The 24595-nt window shown below is 43.0% G+C and overlaps 1 protein-coding gene across 1 annotated transcript in view; it reads right to left on the minus strand.

Annotated features, from left to right (window-relative positions):
- Positions 1-24595, minus strand: part of LOC146782748 (extracellular calcium-sensing receptor-like) — a 77299-nt gene that overhangs the window by 11652 nt on the left and 41052 nt on the right. Inside the window, exon 3 of the mRNA XM_085637225.1 lies at positions 16678-17499. Within this exon, the coding sequence (XP_085493351.1) occupies positions 16678-17499 (822 nt within the window). The remainder of the gene's footprint in view (positions 1-16677; positions 17500-24595) is intronic.

Here is a 24595-nt window from a genome sequence, read left to right on the forward strand (position 1 = left end):
AAGTCCTTCTGCCAGTCTTGAGTAACTATCCTGTAAATGGCGAACAAGACATGTTTTCTGTTCATTGAAACTGGCTAAACCTTTTCAAACAGGTTGAGGTGTGACCTGGCCTGAGCAACACCTATGCAATGGCATAACCGAATGACAAATCCAGGCTGCATAAGAGAAGAAGGCTGCCAGCTCAACCCCAGCATCATGTGCTTTGTCCTGCTGTAAAGATATGTTGAGATGCTACACAAAAACACAAAAAGGCAGTTTCACCTGCCACTGATTGCCATGGAGATGTAGGACACTAAAAGAAAAATACACTTCAGATTCATTGGTTCACACCAAAGTTTTGGGACAATGGTTAATTGTATAATATATTCATTTAGGACAACTGCCTCAGTTCTATATGTAAGTTGATACCTTCATCCTATACACAATCCCCCGCTTGATGTTATGGAGGTCTACACAGCATCTGGAGAAAGGCAAGAACCAGAAACTTTCTATAAAAAACAAACTTATAAAGATGGGAAGAAAAGTCCACTGCTACTGAAGAATTAGGGGGAGGCCTGCCTCCGAGGGGAGGCCTTGCCATAAAAGCAGGCAGGAATTGCTTCCTTAATGTAAGAAAGTGCTATACTGTTTCTGACTAGTCTAACTGGGATCCTGCTAACACCACTTACGACAGGTTGCTGCACTTAACACCAATAAGACACCCCTACTGCAGGTCTTTTCAATCCTGAAGGCAGGGTGCTTGGTTCTCAGTGCGAGGGTGCCTCTGTATGAGCAGGACACCCCCTACAGCCTTCGGAGTCCATTCTCCCGTGTTGAAAGAGGGTGCCTCTGTATGAGCAGGACACCCCCTACAGCCTTCGTAGTCCATTCTCCCGTGTTAAAAGTGAGACAGCCATATAACATATAGAGGAGCACCGCGTCATTAAACGATGACCATCTTGAAACTGGCTGTAACAAACCCTGTCATGTTTGCAATCAAACATGTTGGAATCATACCCCCACACCTTGTTGTTTATTCTTTCTTTTGATGTTTCAGTTTTGTTGTCTTTGGTCTAAAGATTCAGGGCTCAGAAACATGTTTTAGGTCTTATATAATCATTCTATAAACTGTGGAGAATCAAGAAATATCAAAATCTTATTTGATATTTTGGCTATGTTTAATTTTTTTACTGATAGGTAAAATGGCTAGTTTCATAAGAATCTTTCCCAATATGTACCATCACCTTTATTCACAGATATAGAACGGGTGAAACCCTTTGATACAACAGCCCCCTTTTCTAGCGAGTCACTATTGATAGTAGGTGAATTGCCAAACACCCAAGGCTTTAAACATTCAATGCAAGGTGTAGTGATAGGTATATGTGAAAAGAGTGCAGTCACAAAGTATCTGGGATAGTGGCGAAAACATGACACCAGCCTTTTGGAAAACACTGTCACTTGGAATGCTGCTGCAAAAAGATTTTACCACGTTCAACAAAGATTGGAGTTAGATTGTTTGTATTTGCAGTGTGTGGTAAATATTTCGTTACCGGTACTATTTTTTTTATGCGGTAAAATCTATCGAGAATAACTCAGTAAAATGAGAGGCAGAATCCGTGGTATTAGAGGGTTTAAAAAGGCTTTATTCCTATACAAAGGAACATAATTCGAATTATGGGCCTTCTATTCCATCACCACGAAAGTTCAGGAAGGAAGGAACATATATTATTGACAGATAAGCAGTTTTATAGAAAATACATTACAATGAAACAGATGCAAGAGGCGTAACAGCTGATAAGAGGTGCATACGTAGCTAATAGAGGGCGTAATTTAATAAACGTCATCATACATGATGTAATATGTGGGTGGATCCATAAGAGAATCCTGCAATGTCAGCAGAAATAGTTGGCAGAGATGCGCGCGCAGCCGCATGACGTGTGATTGACGTGCAACTAGAGGGTGAAGGGGACTTGACGTTTAGCTCTACATGTGGAGACAGAAGTCTGGGGTTATGTCAACCTAATCCCAAATCATATCTAATATCCTATGTTTTAAAGAACAGTGTTATCCAAAAAGAGAGGTCTCTTAGGATAGAATCTTATTCTATACTGACTATACTGACTGTTAGTGCGTGTACAAGCGTCTAAGTGTCTACACTAGATGCGAGGGAGTAGGAATATTCCATGGTAACGGGGCTATGAATTACTTGCATGAGGGCAGCAAGGCCTGGCCCTTTGCACGGTAGCTGGGGGAATGTTTACCTAAACTACTAGACAGGAATGCATCGGATGAGGAGCGAAGGAGATAATCTCGAAGGTGAAATACAGTTTTTGGCAGGCGACAGGCTGGATCAGGCTCCGTTAGCCGCGCAGGGAGTAAGACAAAGTTCATGGTCACAGATGCGGGCTCAGACTGGAGCTTTCAGAGGCAGAAGGCAGAAAAGGCTTGATGACAGAATTCGGGCCTACTCGCCTGAATCTGTAGAAATGTGGAAAGTGAACCACATAAAGTCGGTGGCCTTTCATACTTAGGAAAGGAATATCTGACCCATTCATGGCGGATCTAAAAGAGGACATGTTGACGGTGGACGCACATATATTTGCGTCTTCAAAAAGTGGAATAGGAGGGAACATACATGTACTTATAGCATGTACATGGAGCCGTTGGGGTCTACGATAGGGGACATAACTGATCACAAAATTCATATTTCCTCATTCCCTCCTTGTCCCCTTCGGACCCTTAGGAGATATCGATCTTCATCAATCCATCGATCTGTTCATATAACATCATTTGTTCTTCTTTCTTCTTCCGGGATCTCGAACGAATACTTGGATGTGGGATACACGAGGTGGCACACAGACCACAAATCGCTGGCCCACATTGTAGACATAAGCAGCAACTGAATAGTATGAGAAAGCCAATACCTAGGAAGGAGAGGATTCTCCATCCCCAGGCTGACAACACGCCCCAGAACCAACCGGACCAAGTCCAGGTGCCTGGACTCTGGTGTATCTGGCTTACAATCTTATGAAGGCGGGTTATGGCTTTATATACTGACGGTGAATTTTCTGGTATGAAAATGCAACAACTTGATCCGATGACCCTACAAGCTCCGCCCCTATCGGCCAGGATGACGTCAAGGACAAGACGATTTTGAAGCACAACAATCCGCATAGCAGACTGCTCTTCTGTTAAATTGCCTAAGGCGGAAATAGTTTCATTCACTACTGCTTCGAGGGTTCTGGTTAATCTACGTATCAGCTTACTATTAGTGACTGTACCTATATAGGGGAAGAAACCTTTATTGAAATCTGTGTATTTTTCCCATGCTGTTTCAGTGTAATCGACAATTGGGAGATCTCTCTGCTGTCTATTGTGTACTAAATGGGTATTTCTATGATAATCAGGAGGGGCTAGGAAAACAGGTGGTAGAAGGAATGCTATGTAACAGGTACCATCCCAATCTAAAGGTAGGCGTATATATGCGGTCTGGCCACATATAAAGTAGGAATGACGAGAAGCTCTAAATGTAGACTTGCCTTGATCACTGAATTTTATTACAGTGGTGCATTTACTATGGCCCATGTGTATGGAGCCATTCTTTCTTATACATAGTTCCCCTTTTACTGGGAATACTGACATGGCGGGCAAGATTGGTGTAGCTTCAGATTCAACGTTCAGGATCATGAGGTTAAGTGTAAAATTACCTAATCCATATACTTCATTTTCTAGATCAGTTCCTGTTCTTTTGGGAAGTCCCTCCTTGTTAGGGTAGCAGACTTTAAGCAAAACTAAGGTCAGGTTTCCCCATACCCAGTTGTCTTGATAAACTGCGGAATTTGAATCTAGGGAATTAATCAAACTAAACCATGCTCCACAGGAGCCATTGTGTGTAAACGGATAGGGAAAGAGGGGCAAAACTCCCTTATAGTTCTGATAGGGAGGGAGTCGGCCACATATCCAACAATTTGTGGCATTGCTGGTTTGATGGGAATGATGTAGCATACTAATGAAAGTGTTATTGCGCAGCGCAAATCTATAAGACAATTCATGTGGAGGTAATTCACTAAAAGAATGTTCTGCAGTTATATTATAAGCATGCTTAGAAATAGGGTAATATATGTGCAATAGGATGCTGACAATGATGATCAAAAGACTTAGAAAAAACAAAATTAATAATGTTACTGTACAATGACTACGAAATGATTTACAATACGCTTGCTTCTTGAGCAGCATTTGATTATTTCTTTCTCTATTCCGGTCCAGAGGATACATGTCAGAGACAAATTCAACCGATTCACCTTGGAGAGGACTTAAACAATCAAATTGTCTGACTTATTAGACCTCAATTTTAGTCTATATAGTTCTGAGTTCGATTGCTCAACCAAAGGGAGCTTTGAGTCTGTTTTTGAGGAAATACAGGGTTTAGTCTCTATATTGGATGGTAGTCCATAAAATTTCTTGATATGACTCGAGTGCAACCATCCTTTTCTTCCTTCGATTTTCACGGCTGTCCTTGTGGTGAGTAAAACTAACTTCGGTGACTTCCACCTAGGATCCAGTTGGGTCTTCCGGTCAAAATTCCTGACCAACACCAAGTCCCCAGGAACCACGTCATGGGGTTTCACCTCAGTATTGTCGGGAAAAGCTGCGGATACCTGTGAACGACAAGATTGTAGTGCAGACATCAAGGAAGCCAGGTAATCTGTCAGCATATTACAGTCAACGTCAGTTATTTTGCGAGGTATAGGCGTCCCCCACATATTTGGTGGTCTACCGAAGATCACCTCATACGGGGATAGCCCTGTTCGAGAATGTGCTACCATTCTCATGTAAAAGAGCGCAACTGGTAAGGCTACTATCCAATCGACTCCTTTCTCTCTACATATTTTGGACAATCTAATTTTCAGAGTTTGATTATGGTGTTCCACGAGACCTGCCGCCTCGGGATGTCGGACACAATGAAATTTCCATTGGTATCCTAATAGAAGGGAAACGTGTTTCATTAGTTCGGACGAGAACGGCTGGCCGTTATCTGAATAGACAACACGTGGTAAACCGTACCGTGGGAAGAATTCTCGAACTAACTGTTTGGCAGTAGTCGGGGCAGTGTAATCTGAAACCGGGTATGCTTCTGTCCAACGGGAAAGAGCACAGACAACTACGAGAACATATTTGAATCCTCGACATCGTTCCATCTGGATATAATCCATCTGGAGGACTTCAAAAGCATGATCGGGAGTTTGGAATCCACCCTGTTCTACGGGGATGCTTTTACCTGGATTAAACTGACAACATATCATACAGGTACGAACTTTTTGTTTCGCTGCGGCTCGTAAATGTTTATTGAACCAAATGTGTTGAATGCTGTCTAGCATAGCTTTTTCTCCTAGGTGCGCTGGACTGTGTATAGTGTATAGTGTTAATGATGACTTGGACCATTGAGTCGGGAAGAAACCATATAGATTTTTCCTTCGTCATCCATCCTTGATCTGTTTGGATCCCTCCTAATTCAGTCCATTTCTTTATTTCTTCTGGTGTAGCGTGTGTCTGTATATCAATTACATCAAGGGCGGGATCCTTAACTGTCATGCAATGTGTTGGTGTCAGAACTATTGTCTTTGTCATGTCAGTTGTGTGAGTCTGATTCTGAGCAGTCTGTTTAGCTGTTCTGTCAGCTAGGTCATTACCCTGAGAAATGATATCGATAACTTTTGTGTGGGCTTTGCATTTCATAATCGATATTGCAGTAGGTAGATGAATCGCGTCTAATAGGGCTTGAATGAGGGGTCCGTGTTGGATGTGGGCACCGTGAGAAGTGAAATAACCTCTCTCTCGCCACAGTACGCCGAAGTCATGGACGACTCCGAATGCATAACGTGAATCTGTGTATATGTTGACTTTTTTATTTGTGGCTTGAATACAGGCTTGTGTCAAAGCGGTGAGCTCTGCTGCTTGAGCTGACAAAGTGTTAATACAATTTGTTTCAACGACTTCAGTGTCTGTTGTGACTGCGTAAGCGGCCACTAACTCTCCTGTACTTGTTCTCATACATGACCCATCTACATATAATGTCAAGTCTGGATCTGTCAAAGGGATGTCTGTCAAGTCTTGTCTGGGCTTCGTCGTGATAGTAATGACTTCGACACAATCATGTGCCAATGGATCTGTTCCGCCTACTGGTAACAGTGTGGCAGGATTTAACGTATTACAACGTCTGATTTCTATGTGTGGCTGAAACAATGTTAATTCATAACCGGTGAGTCTCGCTATAGTCAAGTGTTGTGTTTGTGTGCGGTTCAAAACAACCTCTACTGCGTGTGGTACTTGTACTGTCAGTTGATGTCCTAACACTATGGCATCGCTTTGTCTGATTGCTAAAGCTGTTGCTGCCACTGATTTCAGGCACGCTGGAAGTGCCTGAGCTACTGGATCTAATGTACTAGAGAAATAAGCACATGGTTTGTGTGATCCTGCTTGTTCCTGAGTGAGTACTGACAAAGCAGTACCTTCACGTTCTGTAACAAAGAGTGTAAACTGTTTACTGTAACATGGCGTTGCTAGGACAGGTGCTTGGCATAAAGCTTTCTTTAAGCTTTCAAAGGCGTGTGTATGTTCTGGAGTCCAAGGGAGGACAGTCGATGTGGCTGCCTCCTGTGTTGTCAACTGGATGAGTGGTTTTGCTAGAAATGCATATTGAGGGATCCACTGCCTACAGTATGAAGTGAGGCCTATAAAAGCTCGTACCTCCTTTTGTGTCTTGGGTGGTGGCATGTTAGCAATTAACTGTATGCGGTCGGGTGTAAGCTGCCTTCCCTCCTTGGACAGCGAGTGCCCAAGGTAAACAACTCGCTGGACACAGAATTGCAGCTTAGAAGGGGACACCTTGTGCCCCTTGTCAGCCAGAAATTTCAAAACCGTCAGTGATGCTGTTTCGCATTCAGGTTCGCTTCGAGCGGTGATCAGCAGATCATCGACATATTGAAGCAAGGCAGTGTTAACTGGCATGTGGATACTGTCAAGTTCTCGTTTCAGTGCTTGACTATAGATGCTGGGGCTTTCTGTAAATCCTTGAGGTGCGCGTGTGAATTTAAAACTTCGTCCATTTAAACTAAATCCGAATAAATATTGACTTTCCGGATCAATTGGGACACTAAAGAAGGCATTCTTGAGATCAATTACAGTGAAGAACGTTGCTTCTGAGTCAATAGCTGTGAGTAATGAAGAGATATCTGGGACCACAGGGTATTGTGGTACAATGCATTTATTTAATTCGCGCAGATCAATAACCAATCGATATACCGGTGGAGCTTTTGAATCCGTTCTTTTAAGAATCGGAATTATCGGAGAATTACATACATTGGAGTCTGTTTCGACAACCACTCCTTGTGCAATGAGCTCGTCAATGATTTCCAGTAAAGCCACTACAGCATCTGGTGGTAACTTGTATTGTCGCATTCGTGGTAATACTATTCCTGATTTCAGTGTAACTCGATATGGTGTAATGTTCATGCAACCAACATCAGTGGGGCCTTGTGCCCATAAATGTGTAGGTAAATTCTGCAGTCGGTGATCCATGTCTCTGGATACGTAGTGACCTTTAAAGTCACGTAAAAATAGTCGTACTCCTTCCGGAGAACAACATATTATGGCTCCTAAAGCTTTCAATGTTTTTATACCTAACAAGTTTTCTGGACATGATTTAGTAAGCAATAAATCTGTAGTACGTGTCAATGGACCTACTGTAAGTGGAAGAGGTTGTGTTACGTCATTAATTATAGGTTTTCCTGAGAATCCAAGGGAAATATTTTGTGAGCCTGAGAGGGGTGCCCCTGGAACTTCACTACTTCTTATAGTTGTTCTGCTTGCCCCTGTATCAAGTAAAAACTTTCTGTCTTCCCCTAATAGTTCACTATGTACATAAGGTCCCTCTTGGTCTACAGGAACCTCTATAAGGGGTAAGCCAACTTCCCTCTCTAGGCTATCTCATGAGTATCGCTGATAATCGGGATAATCTGTTTGTGCATACTCATACATTTGTTGTGTTGTTGCTTGAGTTGCAGCGACAGGCTGCGCTTGTGGTGGTGCTACGGTCTGTTGTGGAGCTGCCTGTTGCGGGGCTAATTGTTGCGGAACTAACCTAGGTTGTGCCTGCTGAGGCAGTTGCTGTTGATTCTGATCCTGTCTAGGTGGACGTGGTCTCTCATGTGTTCTACCGGTGGCAATATTATGTTTCAGGACTGGACAATCGTGTATATAATGACCTGGTTGTTTACAATAGTTGCATGTCCCTTTTGCAGGACCTGTGGAATCACCCTTTTGATGACTATCAGCTGGAACTGACTGTGCAACAAGCATTTTCATTTTCGTATCTTTCATACGTCTTTGTTCGTGTTCTTGTTCTTCTCTAATTCTATTGTGATGATATTGTAACATCTGTAGCATCTGTGATGGGGTATTACCTTGCCAGGTACTTTCGAATTTCAATACTCTATTCTTGACTTGTAGCAGAGAATTTTCAACTAATTTTGTCACAAACAGATGTGGATATGACTCACTACTAGCTTTTATACCACTATTTATACTGAAACATTTTTCAAATCGGGAATAGAAATCACTAGTGTCTTCATCTGGTTTTTGTTTACAGGCTGAAATTGCACCCCAGTCTTCCTTTTTCGTAGTTAATAAACGTGGCAGTACCTGTATTAGTAATCCTGCTAGTGCGGTAGTCTTATCCCCAAGCCCTGCTCCTGCAGCTCGGGCCTTTTCTTCGTTTTCTAATGCTGTCCAATCTATCTTTTGGTCTCCTACCTCCCATTCTTTTTCTTTGAGTTTTTCATAAACACCTGCGGGTAAAAGGACTTTTAATATTTTCATAATATCGGGGTAGGTATACTCTCCCATGAGTAACATGTCTTTTATCTCACGGTGGAAACCTGCTGGGTCCTTGTCATGGCTGGGTACTACTTTCTTCATTTCTAATAATTCCAGTTTAGTTATAGGCGTGTATACAAACACACGTGTGAAATTATCGTCGGCACCTCTGATCGGGTGCACTTCGCGTAACGGGTTCTGTCTATCTATGTGATACATTTTTCTTCCCATTATGGGAACTGGAACGTGTTCTGGGCATACGAAATTTAAATATTGGTTTCGGGATTCTAGTATTTCCTTAATCAAATCAGTACCTGACCCTCTCCATATGTTGGTGAGTAGTTCTGTCAATATGTCAGGTAAGGGTCCTGGATCGGAGTGTTGGCCTTTATATAATATAAGGAGGTGTTGAATCATGTATATACTAGCTAAACGCTGTTCATATGGGTCTAGATTCAGAAACGTGTGTGCAAGTACATCATCATTGTATTCGCCGGGACTGTCAGCCCATTGTACTGCTGACCTGACTAATTCTTGTTCGTCCATGGAATCGAGCACGTGGTACCCCCTTCGATCTCGGAGTAATTTATCAGCGGCTTGGAATAAGTGTTCAGGGGATTTTGTATTGAGCATAGGGTTTGGAAGATGTCTATTATATTCTGGACGTATTGGACGTATTGGGTCGTTAAAACCTCTGGTATTATTATGGGATCTTCCTTTACTTACATAAGCTATCGTGTCTACTTGGTCTGATTCTTGCTCCTCCTCCTCTCTGTTTAGGTCCGCGGCGTCTACCTCTAATCTTTCTTCATGTATTCGTTCTACCTCTTTGCGGATCTTTCGGTACATAGCTATTATACATAACTGTTTATCATGTCTCCCTTCTGATATATTCTTACCCCAAGTGACAAGTGTTTGCATTTCTTCCGGATTTACCCCAGGCCGGTCTTGATTTCTAATTACACAGTTTATGAGGAAACGTAACAGTTGTCCCTGTACCTCCGCTTTCTGGTACTCCATGGCTCTGCTAATACTTTCAGGACCTCGCCCTGACTGGACAAAGTGATATATATTTTCTAAATGTGTATTCATTCCTGGTAACTTCGTTAAATATATGGCAGCTCGTCTAATACGTAATGATGACAGCAGCATTTCGTCCCGTTTACCGGGCACAGGATCATATCTACAATCTACTAGAAGTTCCTTAAGCATATCGGGAGTGGCTAGTTTGGGCGTACGTTGGTGTGCTAAATCTCTAAGGGAAAATTTATTTCCTCTGGGTGGCGTAGAAAAAATGTCTGTCGTACCTCCTGTAGCACCGTCTGGGGTGCTGGACGTGAAAGGATTTGTTGAGGGTGAGACAGCAACCGTCGTTGCGGGAAAAGCTGTAGAAACAGATGTGCTTGTCGGAATGTGTGTCGAAGCGGGTTGTTACGGAGGTACAGACGAATGTTCTTGGCGATGAGCATCATCGGCAAGCGGTCTATGTGGTGCGGTATTAGCATACTCGGGAGCTGCGTCATCTAAATAGCGGGAAAGGAAAACATCTTCTGCGGTTCTGGGATGCCCCTTGGGGTGCGCTTTTTATCGGAAACAATGGAGGTGGCAAGTCTTTTGGTATTTCCGGAGTAGCCTTAGGTAACCCTTCGGCCAGAAGTGGATACATACCATTCATAAGAGCGTTTCTTTGTCTATCTACTTGTTCTGATTTTACTCGGGTACCTTCCTCAAGTAATAGATTTTCTCAGACTTTATTTGAATTCTCCTTACTCTTATCTTCCTGTCTAAGTGCTTTTTCTGGACGTCTATAGGATTCTTTACGCCATAATTCAATGGCATCTTTCTGTGACTGTCTGGCTTTCTTTTTCCATAATTCTTCTTCTACTCTCATGATGCAATCTGCATCCCAGGTCCCCGCTGCGGGCCATCTCTGACTCTCTGGTAATTCTTTGGTGTAATCCACCCATAAATCAAGAAATAATACGGCATCTAGGCCATGCTTATGATACATAAAGTACCCTGGAGTGTCCCTCGGTGGGATGGGAACGGCTTCTTCGAGTACCCCTTTTCTAGTTTTGATCTGTCTTAGTTTCGAAAAGAGCGGCATTTTTAGACCTTATTACTAGAACATACTTTATACAAAAAAACACAATAATGAACAGTCATTCACACCACAGTATATAGAACGTATTTAAAACATTTAACACTTAACAGTTTTACGAACAATGATAACTAATAGAAAACTAGTTACTGACATAATACTGACACTAGATAATACTTATTTATATGCAAGACATACTATATATACTGCTAAACAGTACAGATACACTGCTAAAACAGTGCAGACCGGATTTGTGTACCCAAACCCGTCTTGACCGGCACAGACTATGTGCACGTTAAATGCCTCCCCGGTAATGGTACTCACCGGGTAGCTCGGAACGGAAGGCCTCGGAACGGGACTTGAAACTGGACGGGACTGGACTCGACTCGACCGGACTCGGAACTTCGGAACCTGGCGGGTCTCTGTATACCTCGGATCTTGCTCTCTCAGCTAGGCTCTGGTCGGGATACTTCGCACCTCTCACCGCCTCGTCTGGGTGTTGATCGCAGCCTCAGTCGTCCCCGCTTGGCCGGAAGGAGACACAGGAAATCCTGCAGATACGCGTTTTTGTTGTCCGTTCAGCTGTGGCAGGAGACCGGGCCTGCAACGCACCGCCGGCGCGTGAGATGAGAAAGTGTCCCTGTTCGGGCGCCAATTTATGTGGTAAATATTTCGTTACCGGTACTATTTTTTTTATGCGGTAAAATCTATCGAGAATAACTCAGTAAAATGAGAGGCAGAATCCGTGGTATTAGAGGGTTTAAAAAGGCTTTATTCCTATACAAAGGAACATAATTCGAATTATGGGCCTTCTATTCCATCACCACGAAAGTTCAGGAAGGAAGGAACATATATTATTGACAGATAAGCAGTTTTATAGAAAATACATTACAATGAAACAGATGCAAGAGGCGTAACAGCTGATAAGAGGTGCATACGTAGCTAATAGAGGGCGTAATTTAATAAACGTCATCATACATGATGTAATATGTGGGTGGATCCATAAGAGAATCCTGCAATGTCAGCAGAAATAGTTGGCAGAGATGCGCGGGCAGCCGCATGACGTGTGATTGACGTGCAACTAGAGGGTGAAGGGGACTTGACGTTTAGCTCTACATGTGGAGACAGAAGTCTGGGGTTATGTCAACCTAATCCCAAATCATATCTAATATCCTATGTTTTAAAGAACAGTGTTATCCAAAAAGAGAGGTCTCTTAGGATAGAATCTTATTCTATACTGACTATACTGACTGTTAGTGCGTGTACAAGCGTCTAAGTGTCTACACTAGATGCGAGGGAGTAGGAATATTCCATGGTAACGGGGCTATGAATTACTTGCATGAGGGCAGCAAGGCCTGGCCCTTTGCACGGTAGCTGGGGGAATGTTTACCTAAACTACTAGACAGGAATGCATCGGATGAGGAGCGAAGGAGATAATCTCGAAGGTGAAATACAGTTTTTGGCAGGCGACAGGCTGGATCAGGCTCCGTTAGCCGCGCAGGGAGTAAGACAAAGTTCATGGTCACAGATGCGGGCTCAGACTGGAGCTTTCAGAGGCAGAAGGCAGAAAAGGCTTGATGACAGAATTCGGGCCTACTCGCCTGAATCTGTAGAAATGTGGAAAGTGAACCACATAAAGTCGGTGGCCTTTCATACTTAGGAAAGGAATATCTGACCCATTCATGGCGGATCTAAAAGAGGACATGTTGACGGTGGACGCACATATATTTGCGTCTTCAAAAAGTGGAATAGGAGGGAACATACATGTACTTATAGCATGTACATGGAGCCGTTGGGGTCTACGATAGGGGACATAACTGATCACAAAATTCATATTTCCTCAAGTGACTCAGCTATGGATATGAAAATGTTGTGTGATGACCTTTCAAATAAATACTTGAGCTGAAGTGCTTCCCTGTAAGAGTTCCTTGCCACTTGGTAGATGCTATGCTGAAAACATCTTAACAAACCTCAGAGTTAATGATAAATGCTAATGACTTTGTAGTCCATTCTGGTGCACTGTTTTGTTATGCACTGGAACTAAAATGCAAATATTTCTCAATTTGTGCTTTGTGTGGCATCAAAGAAAGAGTCATTCCAACTGTGTCATTTAGATGGTGATTCTTAGTCCTAGAGGCAGTGAATGCTATATTATCCATGTGGCAACCGTTTACAGAATGTTTGCTTAGTGTTGATGCCAAAGGCAAGAAATGTGAGGATCTTTGATCGCATATTGATTGTGATGTGAAAAAATTACACTCCACTGCATTTGTTGATTTTTTTCAGAAAAACATGACTGCTATTGTGGACATAGCAAAAAAGTAGAGTCAGAAAACACCCTTTTCTCAGTGTTTTGAAAAGTACTGCTTCATTTTTAACCGCTTCAATAACTCTGAGGGCATATGCTCCCAGTTCAATGCATATGTAGGAGAACCTGTCCCAGAGAATCACAATCTTCAGGTGCACCAGTATTGTCATGGAAAGCTATGTCATTGGATAGAGTTAGCAGATTATTTACTGGCTGTTTTGGCGTTGCCAGTCTCAGGTGCCAATGTTGAAAGGTCCTTTTTACAGATAACTGTTTACATGGAAAGGAAAGGCCAAGTGCGCATGACCAAAGACTCACTGAAAAAGTATTGTATGGTGTAGTTCAATGCGTTTGATTTGTAAGAATGTATTTGGACCTCATATACACTGTACGAACACGTTCTACATACCATGCAATATCAGTGCAGAAAGCAAGCAAAAATATAAAAGCAAAAGGTTCCATAAACACTCCAAAAACATTGCTTCTTTTGTTTTTTTAAGGGAGCGAAAATGTGTGATCACACTACTGTTTCTTAAGGTTTTGAAATCACTGAAATAACAAGAAAGCCTACCAATTGTATATCATGTACTGTTGCCTCACCACAATTCTTACCTCAGTCCTTAAGTACAGTCTGATGACTGAACAGAGGTCCCTACATAAGAAGAATCATGCATAAAATACTGCCTCTGTAGTCAATGCCTTTAACATTAAATGTGCGGCCCCGGAGAACGTTCCTCAGTTACCTCTGGCATCCTTCTCTCAAATCCTAGACGATTTGTAATGTAAGGGCCTAGTGGGTGGCATCCAAGCCACCCAGGCACAGAGGCCCGGCTCTGCTAGCCCAGAAATGTGACAGCTTTGATATTTAGAGATCCTCGCTGCTCATTCATTTTTTGCCAAAAAGGTTTCTACTAACTCAGCAGTAGGAGTTGGTGGAACTCACAGAATTTGACTTTGTGAAATTCCGCGAAGTAGGCAAGCCACCCTGTTCGCGTTGTGATTTAGTGTCGGGAGAACATTCCATGATGAAAAATCAGCATGAAGGGCACCGCGCCAGAGGGCACAACTACTCTAACTTGATTTTGCTGCCGCACAAGTAGATTTTCTGCCTGAGTGGCATGCTTCTGGTTACAACTGCCAGAGACCACCCGCTTTGGAAAAATCTCACTGGATGTTTTTTTTAGAACCTGGAAATCATGCTAGGGGAACCAAATCTCACTCATGCTCTCCAATTTACTGTTGTGGTGCGATGGGATGTAAGCAATTCTTCCATGAAGCGATTGGCAGAATTTGGCCCAACAGAGTATTTTGACCCTCCCCACTCAGGAGTAGCCATTTCCAGGAAATTGTAATGCTAGCCATTTGTCACCTCCAACATGTCAAGAATGCCTGGTCAAAATTTTATGTATTTTTCTGAACAGACCTCCTGGGGTCTGTTTTGGAAAAAAATTGAGCATGTGTTACTGATGAGCACGGAGCTCTCTAATAAGTACTTTGGACACATGCTTGTTGATTTTCAGTCTCACATGGGAGACGCAGATAGGAAAAATCAGAATACTCATCCTAAACTTTGATACACTGAAGCTAGCTGTCCGATAGTGAATGGGTCACTAGAGAATACTTTCCAGCAGGTATGCTACCTGAGACTCCCCCATCAGAAACTCTGATTCTGAGTAAGGCAAGAACCACAATGTTAGTAGAGGAGGATTTTCTCTCATTTAAGGTCATTTCTGCCAATATCTCATTTTTCTGGGTGGAAACATATCACTGCCTTTGGCCATAGGCTCATTTCAGCCCACATTGAAGCATAATTTAAAACAGTGCCTCATTCACTGCTGCTCTCCACACATGGAGTGAAAGGGCTCAGCTCTTTAGAAATGGTGGATCTAATTCTAGTTCCTACCTGACCATACTAACAGGAAAGTAAAATGTTCATACTCTCAACTGCACTGGTACTATTAAGAATGATCCCAAGCCTGCACAAAGGCAGAGAATATCTGGAGGTCATTATTTTGGATCTTGAATGAATTCATGATATCAAAACCTGTGTTTTCTGCTTTTGCTCCATTTGCAAAATTGAAGAGTTAATGCCATTTTTCTTTAGCAAGAGCGACACAATTGGAGTGCACAGAATAACATGCTATTTACAAAAAACTAGCCCCTACAATGCAGAGCAGATATAGGCAGTCACTCTTATTTAATTGCACCACTGCTCAAGAACTCAATAGTATGAAGAATCTCCTATCCTTTAAAAAACTTTAATAAGAAGCTCATCAACCTAACCCTCTCTAACTTTGCTCCATTGAACAAAACCCTTATCAATGCCTCAAAAAGCGGTAGTTATATCCCGCAGAGTCACAATCATCCTGTTATAACACATATCAAATTACCTCCCTATTTTGGCCCCATTCTGCACTACAACAGCACTAGAAAATATGGTAACCAATCAACTCTCTGTCCATCTACAGACCAACAACTGTATGAGTGACTTTCAGGTATATTGCTGAGAATACCTAGGGGTTAAAAACTGGACCGGCATATAGTAAAGAAGTAAGGTTTCTGAACAAGGAATTGGCTATGCTTTGTTTCGACTGTATCTGTCAAGGGCTTTTGACACCTTTTTTGAAGAATCACTTGGTTAGATGTGCTGGAGTTGAAGAGCATATAGCAATTGCCACCAGGCTCCTTCCTGTCTCACATTATGAAATCCCCATTAATGCTCTTCAAGAGCCTGTATTTGTAGATGATGACCACAGGTGCTGGAGACACTAAGATCTTCCTCAATCCAGGCAAAATGTCTGGGTACCCTTTGATATACCTTGTGTGTAATCAAGATGTATATCCATTGGCACACAAGACAAAAACCTTGCTCCTGTGCTCAGTCGATCCTTCACAGCACCACTTTCATTTCACAAAACTCCATGGGCCCGTCTCCAGCGCTATTGCATTAGATACACAATGTGGCAATGCTGTTTGGCAGTGACTTAAGCTTTACTCTCCAAGGCAATACAGTCATTAAGACTGTGTTCCACCACAAGCTCCATAGAATTCTCCTTACAATCCCCCATCTTCTCAATTGCCTTAGTTGTTACTGTGGTTGCGTTCTGCCTGGAGTACTGTAACATCATCTACAAAGGAAAAACCCCAAACTACCCTAACATGACCCTGCAAAAAGTGTCTGCAATGAAACATGCAAGACTACACAATTGTCAGACCAGGTGGAGGCACTGGTGTACAGAAATGTACACCAACAAAAACTATCTACGGTCCACTGAGATATTTATTTACTTGCAGTGTAATACATCAGATCATAAAATATGCACCCACATTACTTTCACACATGCTGATCAGAACAGGCTTACTGCTTACTTTCACAATCTCATATACATATTATTTGCCTGAGGAAAATACATACCTGCCATGGGTGGAAGTTTGAGATATTTGCACAGGTCCCTTGAATAAAAAGCCCTCCATCATGTATGCACAGCCTCAAATCCTCTAAAGCAAGCACAGTGGCATACACTGCATTGTAAATATTGTAAGTGATTCTGAAGTCCATCATGCTGTCAATTGGTAGGCTGTCCAGTTTCTCATTCCCTGTGCACATCTTGGTTACATTATCCTTCTTTAGGAAGTTGTCTTCATTCAGCCACTGACAACTAAATGTTTCTTCCCAAAACTTTTTCATAAACGTATCTTGTGTGGATAATGATGGGTGAATGCCAATAAAATACTCTTGAAAGTTCATCATGTCTCCACTATGGATTGCAAACCCAATGGTACCGGCCAAAATGTCTGAGTATTGCTTTATGGATAGGAGAGAAGATGTTGACCATGCTTCGCTGGCAATCCAAATCTTTCCAGTGATATTCTGCCTCACCATCTCATCCAATAGAGGAATGAGCTCAGCATTAGATGAAAAAACAACAATTGCATTAGCTGTTGAATTTTTTATCACTTGGACAATATGGAAGGCATTTTTATCTGCTCGGTTTAGGAGGATATTCTCAGTAAAGGCAACACAAGCCCCGGCCTTGATTAGCTCGCGCTGCACTATTTGACTTCCCTGTTGTCCATAATCATTATTTGCAGCCAGAATACCAACCCATGTCCATCCCATGTGCATCACTAGCTGGGCCAGTCCATGGGATTGAAACTCATCACTGGGGATAGTGCGGAAAAAGGAAGGGAACTGATTCCGGTCACTCAGAAGCGGACTTGTTGAAAAATAACTAATCTTTTAAAAAAGAAATAAAAAAATATTTAACAATTGTGCAGATTCATTTGTAAGTAATAGCAAATGCTAAGTAGTGTTATTTGAAGTTATACCTGATCATGCTATCAATAGAGATCAAGTCCCTAACTGAAGGAGCCTGTTAACACTGTTTTGCGAAATGTTTGTTTGATATTGGAAGAGTGATTTTCCTCAATTTAAAATCTTCTTTAAATTAGGCTTCAAATCTATTTCTCAATTTTCGAAATAAGCAGCCCCATAAACAATTGTGACACGATGGGCAAAACAATCAGATATATGTTGAGTGTGTCCCTCCACAGGATAACCACATCCAGAAAATACACACAAGAGCACAAATATTGAACATATCACACACATGATTCAATTATTACTGTACTCTATTTCACATTATAATGTACGTTTTCTCAGAAAGAGGTCTAGGAATGGAATGAAGAGCTGGTAAATGTGAAAGAGTGGCTGATAAGCTCTCTAAATAATCTGATCAGAATTCATCCAAATATTGTGCCCAACTGAGAATCCAAAAATGTGAGACAATATGAAGGAGTTAGAGGTGATTTCAACCACTGGGTAAAAGAAAAATGCCAAAAACGTTATGGTACACAAAGGGACTTAAACAGCACAAAAGAGCATGGGCATGCCACTCTTGAGACACGTAGAGAGCACTGTGTAAAAAAAAAAGAGTCAAATTACCCCAAACATATAGGAGAGTACTGCTGAGCTGGAAGAGAGAAAAACACTGCCCACAAATGAGAAAAAAAGGTCATATGAACTCTAATAGTCAGGGCCGAGAGCCGTCATAAAGAGCATAAAACACACAATCCATTGTGATACAAATTAATTATTTTAAAAACACAGATGACCATCCCTCACAGAAAACATCATTCCAAATAAATCCCTGATTAAGAAACTTGAAAATAATTGAAGTTAAGCCTTAAATTTAGCAACCACAAACACATTGTTATCTAGCCTTGAGAAAACCCTGTGAAGAGCATACCTCAAGGTAAAATCAGAGTATGGAAGCCTAAAAAGGATGTGTCTAAAAATAAAGGGCTGATAGATAATTCCCATCCCATCTGCCATCCATGAATAAGAATGGAAGTTTTTGAACCACTCATTGTTCCAGCTCTATGTTTTCTCTGGAGGGAGTTGCTGCTCAGAGTATCCAAAATACGAATGCACAGCTGGTGTGTGCCTGAATGGTTTTTGCCTAACAGCTAGCTTTCCAGAGGTGAGGGAACATCAACTTTAGTCTAATTTGGAGGAGGAGCTGTCTGCCTTGTATTAAAAGCCTAAAGACCACTCCCTGATAGAGGAGGAAGGAGAAATCCAACCCTGCAGGAAGTGCTGATTCTTGGTGTGGACAAAGATAATTGGCCATGGCAATGTGGTCTGTCCACCAGACTCACAGCCCATGTGACTTGTCTGTTCTAGACTGGGAGCCAGTCCCTGAACTCCTTCAAGGAATCGCTGCATGTCTGAAACATGCCCGAGTGGTCTCCACTGTCATCCCTATTGTCTTAAGCTATAGCACATGCCAAGAGCACCCAATCAGCCTGCTGTCTGAAGGTGGGATTGACGTTTCCACCTGGCATCCACTGTGTGGTAATACTTTTTTTATTATTTATTTATTTGTTGGTTTATATTGCGTGAACTCGACCCGAAGGTATCTGAGCACTTTGCATGAGCACCAGTTGCTTTACTGATAGATACATTAATTTTGTTAGGCCCAGGAGATTAAGTGACTTTCCCAGATTCACAGGATGTTGAGCGTCCCTGCTGTGACTCGATCTCGGCTCCCCAGCTTTGAGATTGACCTCTCTAGCAGTTAGGCCATATCTATGACCAGGCAGTCCCTGCCATCACAGAAGAAGAAGCCTGAAATCTACCCCAGGGTACTTGACCAACCACTTTGAGTAGCTCTCCTGGCACCGTTCACAGATGTAGACTAGGCTACTTCTAAGTACAAAGTTGCTGCCTTGAAGTCCTCTGTGTCAAAGCACTGTCTGGTTGACATGGTGCTTGAGATCTGCACATCTCATAAGCCATGGCTTTCATTGCTCCAAAGCACATCAAAGCTGTTAAGATAATGCAAGAGCCCTGCACTTTTAGAAGAGGAGTGCAAGATTGTTGCATTCCAAGGAGGATCAGTGTGACTGCCATTGTGATTTACCAACATAGAGGAAGTGGTCCCCCTGAGACTATGGGGCCAGTCTGCTGATAACACTGACAGAGCCCAGACAAAGGTTACCCTAAGAGGCCAGTCTCTCCCACCACTGACTTCAGGATCTTGCCTGCAAATTCCTGGCCTGACGTTTCTGTTGCATGTCCCAGCTGTAGTCTAGCAGAACTCTACTGAGCCAGCCAGACTGTAAATGGACAACCTATATGGTCCTTCACCACCCAGAGGAGTGGGTAAGAGTCTATATGGCTGTTCCAAGCCACAGAGACAACTGGGGCCAGATTAATTAAGCCTTTTTGTGAAAGATCAGATTCGCAGAATAAGACTGCAACAAAAAAAGGCTTTTGATTATGGGTAAAACCCATGTTGCGATTAGGTAACTTGTCACTGAATCACATTTTGAGTTTATGACTAAGTACAGATTCAGTATTTGGGATGGGAATTTATGGGCATCCCTTAAAGATAGTGAATCATATTGGTATGCATTAAGGTGTTGTGACCGACATCCAGTCACAAATAATTAATAGTTTACCGATAGCAAAGGGGTACCAAAGGGAGAGCTGCATCTGCACTAGTAACTATGAAACTGGGCCCTAGATTATCAATTAAGGGGAAGAAAGCAGAGTGCTTGAGGGGCCACCTTGAAGCATTTTGGACTTGCACCCATACAGTGGGTATCAGAGACACCTTTGTGATTTCTCTAGCAATGTGCCTTATTTTAGAATCGAGTATTTACAGTACTTTTCTTTTCAAAAAAACAAACGCTTGGCTGGACAATCATTTTATGGAGCCGCTGGATGTGTTTTTGAGTTCTGAGCCAGCGGTGCCTCCTCCATACTAACCTCCCAGAGAAGCCTGTGAATGCTCACCATCACTACTGAGAGTCAAGGGCTGCAGGGGTTGCACTTGGCACAAATTTGCAGAGCCATAGTAGGAAGGACCCTGATACAGTAGAGGCGAATTACCCCTGTCCGCACGTCTGTGGTCCAGTACCCACTGCCTGGCCAGTGGCCCTCCAAATGAGGTCTGACACAATGGCAGAAATAAGGGGATAGGCCAAGGCGGACTCTGCAAAGTGGCTGCCACTTTAAAACTAGTGTGCCTTACAAGCAGTATTGCAGAAAACCTTCAATCAGTGTCACACTTCAGTCAGCACTGATTGCTGCGTGGCTACTGCTGCCTCAGTTCCCAAAAATCCCAAATACCTTTATTTATTTTTTTAACCATTTATTTTATTGTTTTTCAGTCAATACAAAACAATGACAATAAGAAAAAGAGATTCTCAATGACATTCAGCAGACATGGTAAGTGGAAAACCAATCAATGGCATTGCCACAAAGAATGTAGTTATACTATACAGTGCAGTGTCCTTGAACAGGAGGCCCATGCAGGCATATTCAATGCCTTCTATAATTGCAGCTAGATGTCCATGTAGCATGAAAAACATTAGACCTCGTGCCATAGGCAGGGTAGCATCTGGGGAAACGGTGTCGGTATGAAGACCTTAACCTAAGCGCTAGGGAAAAGAGAAACACCATACACAGTACAAAAAGCGTCATCGGGGCAATATGACACATACCATAATGTTAGGTCTGCTTGAGTGTCCCATGCGTGACATGTGCCTGATGTGTAGAAGTCTTTACTGTTCTGATATCTCCGACTCATCAGGCAAGGACTCTGCAGATCGTGCGAGAAGTTAGCTACGTAGGGGACCCCATTTGTTCCGTAGTTTCGAGGCTCTGGGCAATGTTCCAGCATACAGAATCAATTGATCTTGGCAATATACTAAATCGTATCAAAACAAAACGTGGGAGTGTCCCAAGGACAAAGCGGCGTCCTTGTGAATTAGAGAAATGGAGAGAGTAAGCCTGGGGAAAAAATTATTTATTTAAGAAACCCCACACTCACCAACCTAGTTGGTGACATGCTTCATCATCGGGGTCCACCCAAGTAGTCGAGTGCCACTTGGGTGTGCTTAAACGCCTGGACTACAGCGGAGCTGGTTTTTTTGAACAGTGTGAAACTAGTTCAAATGAGTGGATTAAAAGTGTCTTTATTGTACTCCCTAAATATTTTATTTGGAGCAATAAGACACGGTTACAAAATAAGTGAGATACTTTTGAATGGCTAGGTTGACCATAGAGTATCAGTGTTTTAAGTAAAAAATATATCGGTCAACATGTTTCAACCTCTAAGTGTTAGTACAAGGTTTTCATCAGGACCAAGTGTTGGAACCGGGAGGTCTACGGTCTATAATGTGATAGAGCATGGACACCAGGTGTCCCTGGGATGTGGCGCGTGTCAGCATCTGCAAAGGGAGAAATGTTGGGGGTTCCTTAGGAAATTCTGGGATGATAGATTGCACGCCCTGGCGTAGTCTGACATAAAGAAATATATCCAGTGAAGTTGGCTGTAGCCCTTGAAATATGCTGTCAGTGGTGCGAAATGTTCCATTTTGCTAGAGGTCTCCCCATGTGGTGCTGTTAGTGCGCTCACATAGTTTAAGGAACCCTGTTTCTTGTAGCAGTGGCATACATGGGTGATAGGAGAGGGTGAGGAGCGGTGAGTATAACATCTGGCCTTGAAGGAGAGACAGAATGCGACACCGGGCATCTGCTGTGCATGTGATCGTGGAAGGCTCAATGTCGCGTGTACGGAGAGGCGCGTTCAGCATGCCCTTTAAGGGGATAGGATCTGCCAGCCAGTGTTCAGCTGCGATTTACAGCATATACCTAGGGGGATGAAACCAATAGACACGCATAGTGAGCCTGTGCACACACATAATAAAGCTTGAAATCTGGCAGATCGAATCCTCCCTGAGCATATGGCTGGATGAGCACTTTCCATTTCAACCGAGGTTGTTTGCCCCCCCATATCAGCCTTGTCATTTCGGACTGGAGTGTTCGAAAGAAGTATCGTCCAGGAAGATATGGAATATTTAAAAAAAGGTATAGTATTTGTGGCAAAACCACCATTTTAATCTATGCCACACATTGTGCGAGGGTCAACGGTAGGGAGATCCATCAGGTGACATTTTCCGTGATCCGATGTATTGCAGTCCCATAATTGAGACGCATCAACTCGTCTCTGTCTCTAGTTATTACTACCCCAAGATAGCGTAGGTCCGAATCACACCAATCCAGCGGATAGTCCAAGGGGAAACAGGAGACCGCCGAGGTCAAGGGCAACACTTGAGCCTTCTCCCAATTTATATGTATCCCAGACACTATGAATTTTCTCAGTAGTGGGTTTAAGTTATCCTGTGGATGCCTCACATATAGCGTTATATCATTCGCATATAGGGATATGAGGATTTGTCGCAGATTACATTTTAGAGCCCTGTCCTGGTGATGCTGCCTCAATTTTGACGCCAATGGTTCGATGGCTAGCACGAAGAGGAGGGGTCAGAGGGGGCACACCTGCCTCGTGCCCGGGTTATGGGAAACGCGTCGGACAGGTGACCATTAATTAACACTCTCACCATTGGCAACTGATATAGCAGTCGTTCCAGGACAGGAATAAGCCAGGAAACCCCATGTGATGCAGCACCCCATAGAGATAGTACCATTTGACAGAGTCGAATGCTTTAGTGGCATCCAGGAAGACTGCCGCCAGCGGCAGCTCCTGTGCCACATACTGTAACATAGAGAAGAGGGTACTGAGGATATGCGCGGTCTCTCTGCCAGGAATGAATCCTGCCTGATCTGGGAGCACTAATATTTCCAATAATAAGGCTAGTCTATTCGCAATAACCTTTGCCAGTATCTTGGCATCGCAATTAATTAAACATAGCGGCCTGTAAGAATCACAGCATTTCGGCGGCTTCCTGGGTTTAAGTAAAGATGTGATTAACGCCTCCCTCATAGATGGGGGGTAGTTTGCTAACTTCAAACGATTCCTCATAAAGTTCCTTTAATATCGGCGCCATCAGATCAATGTAAGTTTTATAAAACTCAGTTGGCAACCCATCAAGGCCGGGGGCCTTCCCGGATTGCAGCTGCATAATGGCCTCTCGTATTTCGTCTAGTTCGAAAGGAGCGCAGAGGAATTCCCTTTGCGAATTGCTGAGCCATCCAAGGGCAACATCACCAAGAACGCTGTCTAATTCAAAATGATGCCCATGCTGCGAGGTGTAAAGCGTTGAATAGTGTGCGGTAAATGTAGCTAGGATGTCAGGAGTGTTGCGTTCTTCCCCGGCCCGTGATTTCCAACACGCAATTGGAGAAGTGTGGCCGCCGTATGGTTTCAGCTAGTGTCATCCCAGGCCGCTCTCCCTCCCCATATCTCTGCACCACACAGTATTTCCCTTGAAATTTCGTTTCCTGATCAGTGGCTTCTGTATATTCAGTGAGTTTCTCCCAAAACACATGACGAACATCCTTGACCCCACACAGCCTCAATTGTGCCTCGAGGTCTTTAAGCTCTGTTTCTAGTCGTCTGATCATATTCTGTATGTCCCTCAACACCCCTGAACCCTTAGAGATACAGAACCCTCGTACTCTCACTTTAAAGGCTTCCCAAATTGTTTCTACAGCATCTACGGAGCCCTTATTCCTACGGGAAAAATCTCGGATCTCATCCCCCAATTCGCTGTGAAATACCATATCTAGGAGCGTTAAGGGCTGCAGTCTCCAGGCGCGACGTGGTTTGTTATATACTAGCGGGGTAATTGTGAGCTTGACCGGAGAGTGGTCTGAGTATGTTCTGGCTAGATGTGAGACATCTTTCATAAGGGGGCCCAATCCTCGAGACACTAGATAATAATTTAAGCATGTCCAAGAGGCGGCGTGCGCTGTAAAGTGGGTTCCCTCCCGCTTAGTGGGATGAGCGTGTCGCCAGGCATCTAATAATCCCATCTCTGTCTTAATGCCCTGCAGAACATGGTACGATCTGTTGTAA

The sequence above is a fragment of the Triturus cristatus genome, chromosome 12 (genome assembly GCF_964204655.1).
Source record: "Triturus cristatus chromosome 12, aTriCri1.1, whole genome shotgun sequence".
Lineage (NCBI taxonomy): Eukaryota > Metazoa > Chordata > Amphibia > Caudata > Salamandridae > Triturus > Triturus cristatus.